A 14,468-nucleotide genomic window follows, 5' to 3' on the forward strand; every position below is an offset into this window, starting at 1 on the left:
GGAGAAGAATATTGAGCTAATTTTTTACTATCACTATTACTTCAAAGGGAAAAAGGTAAAGCTTGCCATTATTGAATTCATTAACTATGTTATTATTTGGTGGGATCCACTTATTATAAACAAGAGAAGAATTCATAAGAGACCCATTAAGTCCTACGAGGAGATAAAGGTCATTATAAGGAAGAGGTTTGTTCCTAGTCATTATTATAAGCAGTGATATAAAAAATTATAGGGTTTAACTCAAGGGACAAATAATGTTGATCAATATCACAAGAAGATGAAGATCATGATAATTATAGCAAATACAGTGAAGGATAGGAAAGCCACCATAGCTAGTTTTTTTAATGAGTTGAATCGCAAGATTATGAACATTGTAAATTGACAACACTATATGAAGCTAGATGATATGATGTATATGACTACCAAAGTGGAGAGGTAGCTTAAGCGAAATGGTAGTTCATAACCAAGCCAATCTTTGAGCCCTTCATCATTATTGAAACCTAATTGGAATGTGGATATGGGGGTTGCCCAATTTCAACCGAATATGGAGAGTAAGTATGACCCTCCTAAAGATAAGAAAGACATCTATACTAATAGTAGAGGTAAAACTAAAACTTCTACATCTTGTAATAATGATATAACATATTTTCATTGTTTAAGAGTAGGTTATATTGCTTCGTAATGTCCAAACAAGCAAGCAATAATTATGATGGCTTATAGCAAGGTTTTGACCGATAGTGAAGGTAGTGACGAGGAGGAGATGCTATAACTTGAATATGTAAGTGAGGATGGAGTTTAACATTTAGTTAAGGAAGAAGCACTTGTAGTAAGATAAGAATTGAATATGCAAGTTAAAGTGGTTGATTTGGAGAAACAAAGAGAGAATATCTTTCACACGAGATGTCATGCTCAAAATAAAGTATGTAGTATGATCATAGATAGTGAAAGTTGCACTATAACTACTACTTCTTTGGTAGATAAATTGAATTTGCAGATTACAAAGTATCATGTGCCTTATAAACTTCAGTGGTTGAATGATTATGATGAGGTGAATGTGATAAAATCAGTTTTAGTTTCATTCTCTATTAAGAAATATTATGACGAGGTATTATATGATCAAGGGCAACAACAACAATCCTAGACCTTTTAAAATATTGATTTCGATTATAAGGGGTTCTTAAGCAAGTAAAGCATTTGTTATAGGCTATTTAAGTTGCTTAATGCTAAACTAAGTTATTAATTGGGTTTTGTGCTCTTTTTATTTTTTATCATTAATTTTGAACTTGTTTAGTTTTAATTTTGGTTTTATTTTTTAAATTGGGTTCATGACAACTCATTAGTCATTGTTTAGGATTTATTAAGTATTTTAAGTTTTAGTTTTAGTTGGGTTTTTCTTTTGGGCATTTGATATATAATTCAAATGGGGTTTATTAAAGTTATTTGATAAGACTATTTAAGTGTTTGTATGCTGTAAATTTTGGTAGCCTTGCTATTTGAATTGAATTTATGTGTTTGCTTATCAAAGAACAATTAACTTATGAAAGTATAATTAACTTTGTGATGTTCTTCCTATATTTAAGGTTCTTGGTTCGTATAATTAATGTATCAAAGTTCTTTCCAATACCTTTGCTTCTTTGATTAAGATAATCTTTGGGTCGATGTTTCTTTATTGTGGGTTCAAGAGTTCACATAATTTACATCCCAATATAATAATGCAAAAAAAAAAAAAAGTGAAGACCAAAGTAAAACACCATAACAAGTAGAGTTGTACAATTGAAAGAGTTTGAAATTTAGAGATTGATATGAAATTTAATTAAGAAATTAGCAAATTTTCACAAAGAAGTTATATAATTAATTTAACTATAACTAAAAAAGCATCAGCCTTTCACTATTGAGAATCCATAATGAAAGGTTGATTTTGCCCTTGGTGGGCAAAGTTAGCTATAGGGGTATATGATTTTTTTCCACGAGACTTATCAATAATTATGTTAAAGAAGGGTGTTAATTAGTAATTTTATATTTTTACTACAGTGTAATTACCAAATAACCTTTAAAAAATTCCCTTAGGTTTAGGGGCTTTTCAGGTTATTTTTTTATTTTTTGTGCATGTTAATTACTTAAATGTCCATAAAAAATAAACTTTTTTTTTTTAACTATAGATACAAGGTCATTTTAGGTTTTTTGCTATAGTTTTTTTGTTTTTTGTAATTCTCATGTAGGGTTAGGAGTGATTTGATATTTTAATATATAAATTAATTTTAAATTCAAAAAGCTACTAGCACTACCCGCGTGCTTTGGGAGGCATGTGCGGCGCCCACACAACGTTGAACGCCGTCATTCGAGGCAGCATTTGAGGCACCTCACCACCCTTGTCACAGTGGTGAGGTGCGTGTTTGTTGGTGGCTCGTGAAGGAGCGTCGACAAATAGTTTTTTCCTTCTCCCCTCTTTTCCCTCTACCTAGAAAAAACATGTTGACCATTGCAAAAAAAAAAAAAAAAAAAAGTCTAGCTATTTGTTTGTTAAGTTAAATGAAGTCCTCATTCTTTTAATTGCAACGTATTTGGTCTTGAATAAGTTATTAAGTTAATTTGTTTTTTCAATTTCATCCCTTGATACTTTATTTTTATATCAAATTTGGTCCTCACTCTTTTAATTGCATTATATTTGATCTTGGATCATATATTAAGTTAATTATTTTTTCAATTGCATCCCTTACACTTTGTTTTTATATTAAATTTGGTCCTCATTCTTTTAATTATGATGTTTTTCATCTTGAATTATTTTTTGAATTAATTTGTCTTTGGATTTCATCCCTTAACATTTTATTTTTATATCCAATATGATTCTCATTTTTTTGATTGTTATTTTTAGTTGGTCTTATCCTTTTCTTAATTGAAATTGTTTTCCAATTTCATCCCTTATGATTTTTTTTTCTTTTTATGTCAAATTTGGTTCTCTTTCTTTTCAAATCTACATTTTTTAAATCGTTTTTTAATTTGTTTTTTCTCATGTTTATCTCTAATTATTTTGGTTGGTTTATAATTTTACATTATTTTCTTTTTGCCTCTTTCGTTATAATTTGGTGTTATAATTTGTGTCACAAATTTTAAAAAATTATACTGAGTTTGCTTTAGTTATTTTTAATTATTTTTTAAAAATTTCATCATTATTATTGAGTTCGTTGGAAATTGATTTTCTTTGTTTTTTTATGTTTGGATTTTTTTTGTAAATTTATTTTTTTATTTTTTTCTTTCAATTCAATATTTTTTGATATTTAAAGTTTGACATAATACTATTCGTAGGTTTTAATATTTTTACTTGTTTTGATGATGTTTTTTTTTAATATTTTTTTATGATTTGTTTTTTAATTTTATCATTTTATATTTTAATTCATAAAATTTGATTGATCATTACTGTTTTAGTTTTTTTTTTATTATATTGAATCGTTGATTTTTTTTTTTTAATTTTTAAAATATAATAATAACACTTTGACATTAGCTTTTTTAACGGTAAAGAAGGCAAAGCATGTGAAATCAATCTAGTTATTTATTATATCCGTTAGCCACCAATCTTCTTCTCTCACACGCCATCATCGTTTAAAACGTATAATAAAGCAGCCCATTTTTCAAGAGAAAATAAAACACACACACACACTCCCTCTCACTCAATTCTATTTTCCGGGAAAAATCAATTTCTATTTCTGTATCCGTTGGAATAGAATGATGGATCTGTGGGCAGTCCATGTAAAGAATACAACTGGAAGCCCTTTTTGTTTGAGAAATCATTCAATTCCAGAGAAATCACTTGTTTCCTCCAATTTTGGGAAATTTAGGGTTTTGAAGCATAAAATTTCTTCTTCCGGGTATCATTCTTTGGGAGTTAAAGCTATGGCTAAGAGGAATAGTAATGATAACTCTAATTCCTCTTCTCCTTCTCCTTCTGGTGCGTTTTTTTGTTTTATTTTGTTTTTTATATTAAGGTTTTTATTCATATTGAAATTTAGGGTTCAATTATTGGTTTGATTTGTGTTTATCATTTTTGGTATGGTTTTGATGATACTATGTGATTTGATATTTGTATTGAATAAAAAAGAGATTGAGATTGAATTGATGAAAATAAATGGACTTTATTTAGTATAATTTTTTTCTTCTAATTTTTGTATTTTTATGCAATTAGAGAAATTTGAAGGGATTGGAAAGAGTGAATCCGAAGAGAAGTGACCCGTTTTGATTTGGTTGACTTTATGAGGAAGGCAAATTTTTGGTGAAATTATTAAAATTACTGCGAGGGATAATGGAATTGTAAGTGGATATGTTGAAATCTTAAATCTGTAGGTAAAAATGTCATGGAAAACCCAGTTCCTCTAGTTTGTGTGATTTAAAGTTTCGGTTGATTTGGACATAGACACATGCTCTAGTTTGCTTGACGTAATTGGGTAGCTGACTTAGGCTGTTTGTTTTTGTGGTCGAAATTGCGCTTAGGTGCGTTTCAAAAGTGTGTTTGACATGAAAAATATCAAATTGATGTTTTTTTAGTGTTTTCCGATGATTTTGATTTGCTGATATAAAAAATAAAAAAATAATTTTGATGCATTTTCAAGCAGAAAAACACTCTGCACCACAATACCAAACACACACTAACTCTTTATGTGGTTAAGTTGTAGGCGGCTGATTTTCTTGAAGGATTGTTATGGTTATTGAGATCAGCAATGCTGCATCTTTTGTTAGAGATAAAGGTTGTAGCTTTAGGGTTTTTGATAAGTGAATTGTTAAGTTTTGCTCAGAGTTTATTTAGTCAACCAGTGCATTGATTGATAAAATTATTATTGAAGTTTGGCTTTGTTGTAGCTGCCTGATGTGAAATAAATTGTAACTTTAATAAATGGAAAGAATAAAATGGAAAATTGGTTGGGCTAGAGCATATATGATATCTTTCGAAGACACCGGTCCTTTCAAGATCCCTAAGATCTCCCCTCTACAGCCTTATCAACTCCATCTCCCTCATTCTCTAGGATGGCTGAAAATAATATTTTTAAAATATATTCTGGTTGTGGAGTTTGATAGAATGGATGAAAAAAACTTTTGTGCGATAAATTGACCTGTATAAAATACTTCAATTCATCATATACAAGAGTCATGCAAGACTCGACTCAAAGGGATTTTGAAAGGTTAAAGTTAGATATTTGAATATTAATAGAAATTTAGTAGTGTTAATTTTTTCATTACAAACTCTCCCAGCAGACTCTCTACATTCTCATGAACTAACATCTTGCAATCTTCAATATATTTATCATGTGTCTCATCAAGAATATAGGAGAGTCTATTAGAAGGTTCTACTAGAAAAATAACATAATTCCAGACTAAATCTCGAGAGCAGCGACATGGATTATTTTCCTCCATTCAATTATATTTGGAGCCACCACATTGTGAGCTACTTTGGTCCTAAATTAATTTTTACCACTTTAATCCATGTTATTTTTGCTGTACCACACCTCATATTCATGAGATTTACTTTTATGGTACTGTCCTAGCAATGACCTGGATATCTCAAAATATCTCAAATCAGTGGATCCTATTCCCTTATATATAAATATTGTGAACTAAGTTAAGGTATGGATTTTTATTATTTTCACAATTTAGGGTACATAAAATATTGATTTGGTTCAATCATATGTTTTGGGTGATCCAAGTGATTGCTAGTTTGATTCTATGTAAGAAAATCTCTACATTCACCCTTTTACTTCAATTTATTCACTTTCATCACTAAATGAATCAATATGGTGGAAACACAAAAAATGATTACATAAGAAACTAGCAAGACCACAGCAAGGGGGAGGTGGCATCTATGAGGATACGTTAGTAAGGTTATGTGATTATTTGTGGAAACACCCATACTTGAAGTGGAATCAGGTTTTCCTTGTAAAAGAGGTAAAAATTCTGGTATCAATTACAGGAGTAGGTTCAAGGTTTATGGCTGTTATAGGTTCTGTATTATGAACGGTATCATTGGGATTTTTCTTGTGTGTATTAGGCTAATTGATGGGATTCAATGATTGGGGTTTTTAAGGGAAATTGTTGAAGGTTTCAAGAAGTGACAATTCTATCTGAAATTTGATTGCTTGCAAACATATTTTTATAGAGTTTTTAATTGATCTTAGCTCTGAAGGACCTGGCTGCTAATTCTATGAGCTCTTTGAGTCCCACATCACATACTTTTCAGTTTTGACAACCAAATAAATTGCTGCTAATCATTTGTGGTCAAAGAATCTGGGTTTTACCAAATTAATGGTGTCTCTCAATGATGCAAGCAGTTACTGTTTAGTACAGCTTACTCATCACCACTAAGAGATGGTTGCATGTGTGCTTTTCTGCCAGATTTCCCAATTGTTGTAAGTCTTTGATAGAAACGTCCCTGCTTATTTAGTTCATTCAATTGTATGTATGCCACCGTGGAATTATGTTTGCTTCCTCTAATGATGTAGTGATTGATCACTATTGCTTCCTTCTCATTTTATATTTTTTCAGTGCTATAGTTTAATCATGTTTGTTGAGGTCATGTGCCATGTTGAACCAGTCATTTTGAACCATCATTAGAGAATTACATTTTCCCCTAAATAAAACAATAAGAGAAAAAGAAAAGAAAGAGTGGTAATAATCATTTTTCATTATAAATCTTTCACTAATACACCATCATTACTGATGTTACCTGCTTTCATTAGCCATGCTCCTTGAGTTTGTTCCAGTAGTTCTAGAAGTGGATAGTACTATAATATGCATGCAGATTATTGGAATACATTACTTTTATTCACATTTTTTCTTTAGGGACTTGGTTGCATTGGTTACCAAGGGGATAGATTCATTGATTTGGTTTGTTATTTTATTCTTTTCCTTGTTTTTGGGGAAATATGTAGGGGCTAATTAAAGTATGTTTATACACTGCATGTTTAAAATTCTGAGTACATTGTCTGTTTTTTGTACCCTTTCAAGTACACCCTTTATTTCATTCTGGCTGAGAATCAGCACCCATAATGACAGATTTGCTCTTTTTGAAAGTTATACTATTGTTTTCGTTATGATAAAATGAACACAGCCGGGATGTAATGCCTTGATGTTGAAGGAAAGATAGTATATTGAATTTTGAGTTAATTATAACTTAGTTTTGTAGTTTATGAAAATACATTAATTAAATCCTGTAGTTTATCAAAAACAATTAAATAGTCCTTTGACTTGAGGTAACCATCTTTAATTTAGTAGTATTTTTATTCCAAAAAATGCCCTTTTTTTCTCACCAATCTTTCCATCCTATCTACATTTCTTTTCCTCTTTCTATTTCCCAAAATAATAAATAATTATAAATTGGAAAAAGACATGAAATAGACGAAAAGGATGCGGTTATAAATGGATTTAAAAACATAAGGATTAAATATATAGTTTCTGAAATCATGATGACTAATTAATTAGTTTTGCTGTAATACGGGAACTAAGTTATATAATTAACTCTTGATTTTTTGCCTACTAAAGTTGCAAATTAATTTAATTTTGCATGGTATGTGTATAGGAAATGGAGATGGCTCAAAAGGAAGTAACCCTCCTGACGGGAACAAATCCAACGACTATGCTTCCCAAGAGTCTCACAGGGTAAACTTGGACTGGAGAGAGTTTAGAGCAAATTTATTTGCTCAGGAGCAGGTGAACTTTCTTTACTTATTGGGCTGTATATCTGTTTTGTTTTGAATGTTATAATTATGAAGCTCTAGAAGATGACTTTTAACTTTCATGTTAAGGCTCACCGTTTGACCCTTTATTTTTGGACAATATAAACTTTCATTTGCTGTCACACTAGATCTTTAGATGGTCCAGCATAGGAGCATTAATTCCCATTTGATTCTACCCTGTCTAGTTTGTTCATGAATGAGCTGCTCCATGTAAGGAAAAATAAATCTATTTCATGATTTTGTGGAAGAACTTGATTTTCTAGCTCCTGCTGGGTTCTCACTTCTCAGATAATGGCCTGGTCCATCAGAAAAGGGGAAATAACTTAATTAAAATTTGAAGCATTTGATTGTTTTTTGTATGTTCCTACACTGTTTCCATGACCAAATGAATGACCCCAAATTTCCCTAGAGGTTATGAGTTATGACATCTGGTGTAATTAGGTCAACAAAATTTCCCTAGAGCTTATTGTCAAGTTTGCTTGTTCTTTTTAACCCCCCTGGAAGCAAGAGTGCCATTTTGTAGTTATGATGGATCTGGCAATCCCCCCTAGTGCCATTTTGTAGTTATGATGGATCTGGTAATTGAGGTCAACCAGATGAGACCATAAAGTATAGATGCATGGCTTCCTATCAGATTGGTTCATTCACATAGCGATGAGTCAAAACAGACTCCATGACTTTATAACATGAAAATCTAAGTAATTTGATGAAGATGTGAAATTTATGCTGCATGGACTTCAAAATTTGCACCTGAAATGTTTCACAGGCAGAGAAGGCAGAATCTGATGCTCACAGCCAAACTGGGACACCCCAAGAGTCGAAACCCCTTGGCCTGAAATGGGCCCACCCAATTCCTGTACCTGAGACTGGTTGTGTCCTTGTTGCTACAGAAAAACTTGATGGAGTTCACACCTTTGAAAGAACCGTTGTTCTCCTCCTCAGATCTGGAACCAGACATCCACAAGAGGGACCATTTGGAGTTGTCGTTAACCGTCCACTGAACAAAAAGATTAGGCACATGAAGCCCACAAATATGGAATTAGAAACCACTTTTGCTGATTGTTCTCTTCATTTTGGTGGCCCTCTTGATGCAAGCATGTTTTTATTAAAAACTCGGGAGAAGAAGATTAAAGAGTTCGAAGAGGTGATCCCTGGCCTGTGTTTCGGTGCTGGAAATAGTTTGGATGAAGCTGGAGCCCTTGTGAGAAAAGGGGCGCTGAAGCCTCAGGATTTCAGATTCTTTGTCGGTTATGCTGGGTGGCAGCTAGATCAGTTGAGGGAGGAGATTGAATCAGATTATTGGTATGTGGCTGCATGCAGCTCAAATCTGATTTGTGGGGGTTCATCGGAAAGTTTATGGGAGGAGATTTTGCAGCTAATGGGTGGTCATTACTCGGAACTAAGCCGGAAGCCCAAGCAGGATATGTAGGTAATTATGAGCAATCGGTGTTCCCAATTTCAATAAGCCATTCCAGAAGCTAAAGCCAGATATGTAATTAAGGTAATGAAGCTAAATGTACATAAACTTACCATCTTTATTAATTAGAATCTCCTTTTTCTCCTCTCATTTTCCCGTAATAACCTGGGTTTAACGGCTCTTTTATGTATAGATGAACTCTCAAAAATCACTTAAGAAAAGTTACGCAAGTCTCCCTGTTGCAATCAATCCTTGTGAAAGTTATTTCTGGACAATTTTCATAAGTGAACATAAACAAGGAATGACTTCTTCGGACAATTTTCAACTGGGATTTCTTATTTCTTTAATTTAATTTGTTTCTGGATGTGGATTTCTTGTTTATGCTGGAGGGCCTGGATTGTTCATTTAAATAAAATTGGAATTGCCACGTGCCGCCCTACTCACTCCAGTCCCCATATGAGCTTGGCAATCATATAGATTAAGAGTGTGTTGGCAATCATATAGATTAAGAGTGTATTGGGTATTGTTGTAGCTGTTGTGGTTATAGTTTGAAAAAAATTATGGTAGTTGTTATGATTATAATTTGAAAAAAATTATTTTATAAAAAATAAAAATTAAATTTTTTTTATTGCATTTCTAATGTTGAAATTAAGTGGGATTCAATGAATAATACATTATTTTTTTCTTAACTAAATAACTATAAATTATGTGTTAAATAAAACACAGCCACAACTGCAAAGCCAATGTCTCTAAGCAAATGATCATCTGTAAGCATCTCTATGGATCTCAACAAGAAATCTTGACGGGCTAGTGTCCAAATTACTAGCAGGTAGAATGAAAGTACATCTGCTTTACAACTTCTGTATACCGTAGCTACTGATTAATCAACCCTCCTATCTACTATACAGGAACAAAGTCCTCACCATTTCATGTATTTTCGAAGAAATACAAGACCCTCCCTCCTTCCTTGTCAAAATGGAGTCTCACAATCCCCATTCAAATACAATTTCTATCTCACTGAAGCTCTCACAGCGCATTATATCTGCTTTTGCATGATGGCATGGGACAAAGAAGCTTCCCAGTGGAGGGTGGTTCTGCACGGTGAGGAGAAGGGCACCGCGAGGATGCGACGGAGTAATTGTTTTGAGAATTACCCTTTGTATCGTCTGTTGTTGTGTAGTTGCCCATAACCATCAAGGTTATCTCTGGTCCCCGACTTTTCAAGACGTGCTTTACGAACGGCCTGCTGGATTTGTCTATCGTGCTCTTTGAGTATTTCTTCCATGTTGCCCCCAGGAGGCATCAACGGTCCAGAATAATGGATTCTGGTTTTCCTGGGAACATACCCCCCCTGAAACCAGAGTTTCCATTTTTGTTAAACGATCAAGAACGCAACAACACCACAAATCAACGAAATGAAAAGAAGGATAAAAAACTATGTATGAAGAAACAGACGGAGTTAAGATTGAGATAAAACTGTGAAAACATCGTAGCACTTGAATGAATTTATAGTTTTGATTTTAACATTTAACTGTTTGATAGAAAAAAAAATTTGAAAAATAGATGAAGGTATGATACTTTACCATTGAAGAATCTCTGCTCGGAGGAGCCTTTTCATTCTTCTTAAGAGAGGAGCTAGACGTCTCCCCTGATCGAGACACGTTAGATTTCTGTGCCCTCAATTCCGGATTATTTCTTGAAGAACCTGCATTTTTATTTAACCACAATCCTGCTACTGCGGAAGGGTGAATCATTGAAGTAGAGTGCTCGAAATCATTCTGCTTCGATACTCTAGGAGGCTCAATTCGGAAGCCAGTCCCCGCATCCTCCATGATATAATATTTATAGCTGGAACTTGCAGTTTTTGGCTGTGCCTGAGCAGTGAATTCCGGAGTGCGAGCTTTCTTAGTATCTATTGAACCCCTTCTGACAGATTCAGGTCCTCGTCCTTTTACAGCCTCTGCTCTCTGCCTGAAAATATCACAATGCCAACAGGATATTTAATTTACTTGTGAAATTGCTAATGAAAGTTATCAAAGATTACATTTCCCCTCAACATGTCACATACCTTCTGGTTTCCTCATCTCTCAACTTGGCATCCAGTTCCTTGCATGGAGAATATTTTGGTAGACTTGATGGATCAGCAGGGAGGGGCTCTCTTCTGAAGAACTGAGAGAAAATTTCAATAATAATTAAGCACATTCAACTCAATGGTCTAAACGCTCGTAAACGGCAATCTGTTAATTATATCATTCACACTTCCATTCAACAAGGACAAATTCAGGAAGCAACTAGTACCAGATATAACAAATGATTCAGTTTATATTTTATTCGGATAAAAAAGTTTAAGAGAATTCGGATAAAAAAGTTTAAGAGAATTTAGACAGGAAAACTCGACTTGGGTGGCCAAGAGCAAGCTGCTTTTCACCAGAAATTGGTTTACAAGTCAACTAGTGTCTGCTGGAAGCTAAATGATGATGACATTGGTGCTTTAGGTTTGATGTGCACGACCCCTTAAGCAGATTATATTGAGAAGTTTTTTACAGTAATTTGGTCTAAAATAAAATAAAATATTAGAAATAATTACCTCACTTCGAAGAGCTGAAGTGGCTGAACCCCGATCTTGTGGTTCCATTGACAGGAGCTTATCAACAAGAGTCAAAGCTGACGGAGGGAAATGTTTGAATGTCTCAGTAATACATCGTATGTAAGATTGCTGAGGTTTGAAACTAGTTGCATGTGGAAACTTTGTCTTCTGCCAGTAGATCTCAGAGGGTGAACCACAAAGCTTAAAAATCTTATGCATTTGCTCCACCTGTAATCATTAAGACGATAGTTCTTAGGACCGAATACAATAATACTGTGGAGTAGATACTACAAAGTCATGCATTGTGAATGAACATCCATGATACGTTAACACTTTTCTTCTGATTATTTCATGTAAGTGCTTAACTGGGCATCTTGAACTTGCGTGGAGATATGAAAAATACTGTAGAGCTTAGAAGGAAGTTGAAGATTCCAAAGTATGGAAGATTAGTGATGCTTGTTGCCCAGTGCTGGCTAAGATGCAAGCAAGATGCCGTACATGCAAAATGAGCTTACCTCTGTTCTTCCAGGCATGATAGGCTTGCCAGCGAATAATTCAGCAAGAATGCAGCCAGCACTCCACAGATCTATAGCAGGTCCATACTCTGTAGCACCTAGCAAAAGCTCCGGTGCCCTGTACCAGAGAGTTACTACGCGACTTGTTAAAGGCTGACTCTGATCAGGATGATAAAAAGTTGCCAGACCAAAGTCTGCAATCTTGAGAACTCCATCATTGTTTATCAGAAGATTTGAGCCCTTGATGTCTCGATGCAAGACACCTTGTTTATGGCAGTGCTCAAGTCCGCGTAGAAGTTGTTGCACGTAGCATTTGATCTGCAAGAACAGGTAATTTCCTTGTAAGACAAGACATGAATGGCAAAAGTTGACGACGTTATATCACTTTCATGGTAGCAGAAGCAGCTAATTTCCAAGTATGAATAACCTAAAAATTGAACAGATGGTACCTGAGGTTCCGTAAACTTGATGCTAGGATTTGCTGCAAGCCCAGACAGGTCATGCTCCATGTACTCAAACACAAGGTACAAACTCCCTGACATCCTCGAAGTGACTATTCCTTCAAGTTTCATAACATTTGGATGGTCAAGTTTACGCAAATTAACGATTTCCCTAGCCATGAAGCGGACACTTTCCGGATCCAAGTTGACAAACCGCACCTTCTTCATTGCAACAATTTTTCCAGTTTCAAGGTCACGAGCCTTGTATACAGTACTGTAAGTTCCTTGTCCAATCTGCACATGATTTCATTTAGAAAAGAAAAACATAAGAAGACCTTAAAATGATACAATCCAGACCATGTTTGCTAATTTCCCTTGTGTTTGTAGCTAGAAATCAACTTTGCACGTACATATGCAACTGATAGACTAGTTCAGTAAATATTTCCTTCAATCAGAATTTCTGCTCCATAAATGTGTCTGATTCTTCAGGACTGCTATAAATCTAATACAAATGACTGACTGCTTCTCTAGCATCCTAACATTTCATTTAATCTTTCTCACTGCATGCACTTTTAAATGGTTATAATGAAATTTATTTTGTTTTAGTTTTTTTTCATATGACTATTTCATACATATTAGCAGCATATTAATATTATCCAAATGCTAAATCTTAACAACAAGAAATGCTCAAGATACAGTTTTTTCATGTCACAACTTCAAAACATGTAAAACTATCTAATTCAACAGGCAAGTGAAAATAAGTTTCACAAGCATGAACCTTGTCTAGCTTCTCAAATGAGTCTGCTCGTCGAGGCAGCCACCCTTTGACGGCTTCTCCAGCAACTGCTGTTAACCATTCTGGCCATGCTTCCCTTTCAGATCTATGAGGTGTGCTAATCATCATACTCACACGTGTTTGGTCGTCATTGGACTCTGAATCCATTGTTATCGATCTATTATGTCCTTTACTCTTCACATCAACAAGTTTCCTTTCCTTTTCTCCTTCTTCCAATGAAACAGGAACATTCCCAACATTTGCCTTCGACACACGACGCACCGATCCATCTATTTGGCCAAGAAAATCCACCAACATCTCTTCTTTCTTGGATATTGCAGGAGCAACCATTTGCACAGAAGACTTATCCACCTCTGTCTGCTTCTGATCATTCGTATTGCTATTTACATCTTCTGCAGCTCCTTTTGAGCAAATGCAGCCCATGATCTCACCTCTATCCTAACAGAACCACTTTAAAATATGCCAAAACCACCACCACCACCACCACCGTTTGCCGCTCTGCTGCAATGAATATTTAAATTGTAGCCCTTGGATTTATGCTGGGAACCCAAATTTACCATTTTTGTCAATCTCCGAAATCAATGGAGCATTGACAAATATCTCAATATTGTGGTTGCTCTTAAAACCAAGATCCTTTTGCCCCTTTTAGGAAACACAATCACTCTATCCAAGCTTGCAAGGTTTTTGAAAAGCACAAGAACTAGCACAGAATTTCCAAATGGGAGTGTTGTTGACGTCAAGAAAGCTAGGCAAGGATATCAAAGAAGAGAAGATTCGAATGACAAAGATAACAGAAAGACTAATAAGGAAATAAAATCCAGAAGAATCAATAAATGAATCTTTTATTGTAAGAGAATTTTGGACAAGGGAAATAATTCTAAACAGACCAGGAATCCCTGCACAGAACAGATCAAGAAATATTGCAATACCTTTTTCCTTTCCCAACAAGAAATGTTTGATAAGAGAAAAGAGAAAAAGAAAAACAGCATCCACAATAT

General features: G+C 34.2%; 2 protein-coding genes across 2 annotated transcripts; one reads left to right on the forward strand and one right to left on the reverse strand.

The window, feature by feature from the left end:
- The first annotated feature begins 3,580 nt into the window (after positions 1-3,580).
- LOC118059386 (uncharacterized) lies at positions 3,581-9,280 on the forward strand. The gene is made up of 3 exons (XM_035072232.2): positions 3,581-3,943; positions 7,559-7,689; positions 8,482-9,280. Exons 1-3 carry the CDS (start codon positions 3,721-3,723, stop codon positions 9,142-9,144), a joined length of 1,017 nt encoding a protein of 338 aa, XP_034928123.1. The 5' UTR covers positions 3,581-3,720; the 3' UTR covers positions 9,145-9,280.
- Positions 9,281-11,013: 1,733 nt separating this feature from the next.
- LOC118059385 (probable serine/threonine-protein kinase At1g09600) lies at positions 11,014-13,766 on the reverse strand. Its single transcript, XM_073404035.1, has 5 exons — positions 13,453-13,766; positions 12,684-12,968; positions 12,235-12,552; positions 11,720-11,947; positions 11,014-11,301 (listed from the first exon to the last, which is right to left on the reverse strand). The coding sequence occupies exons 1-5, from the start codon at positions 13,615-13,617 to the stop codon at positions 11,185-11,187; spliced, it is 1,113 nt and encodes a 370-aa protein (XP_073260136.1). The 5' UTR covers positions 13,618-13,766; the 3' UTR covers positions 11,014-11,184.
- Positions 13,767-14,468: the final 702 nt, after the last annotated feature.

This window comes from Populus alba, chromosome 13, assembly GCF_005239225.2.
Source record: "Populus alba chromosome 13, ASM523922v2, whole genome shotgun sequence".
Lineage (NCBI taxonomy): Eukaryota > Viridiplantae > Streptophyta > Magnoliopsida > Malpighiales > Salicaceae > Populus > Populus alba.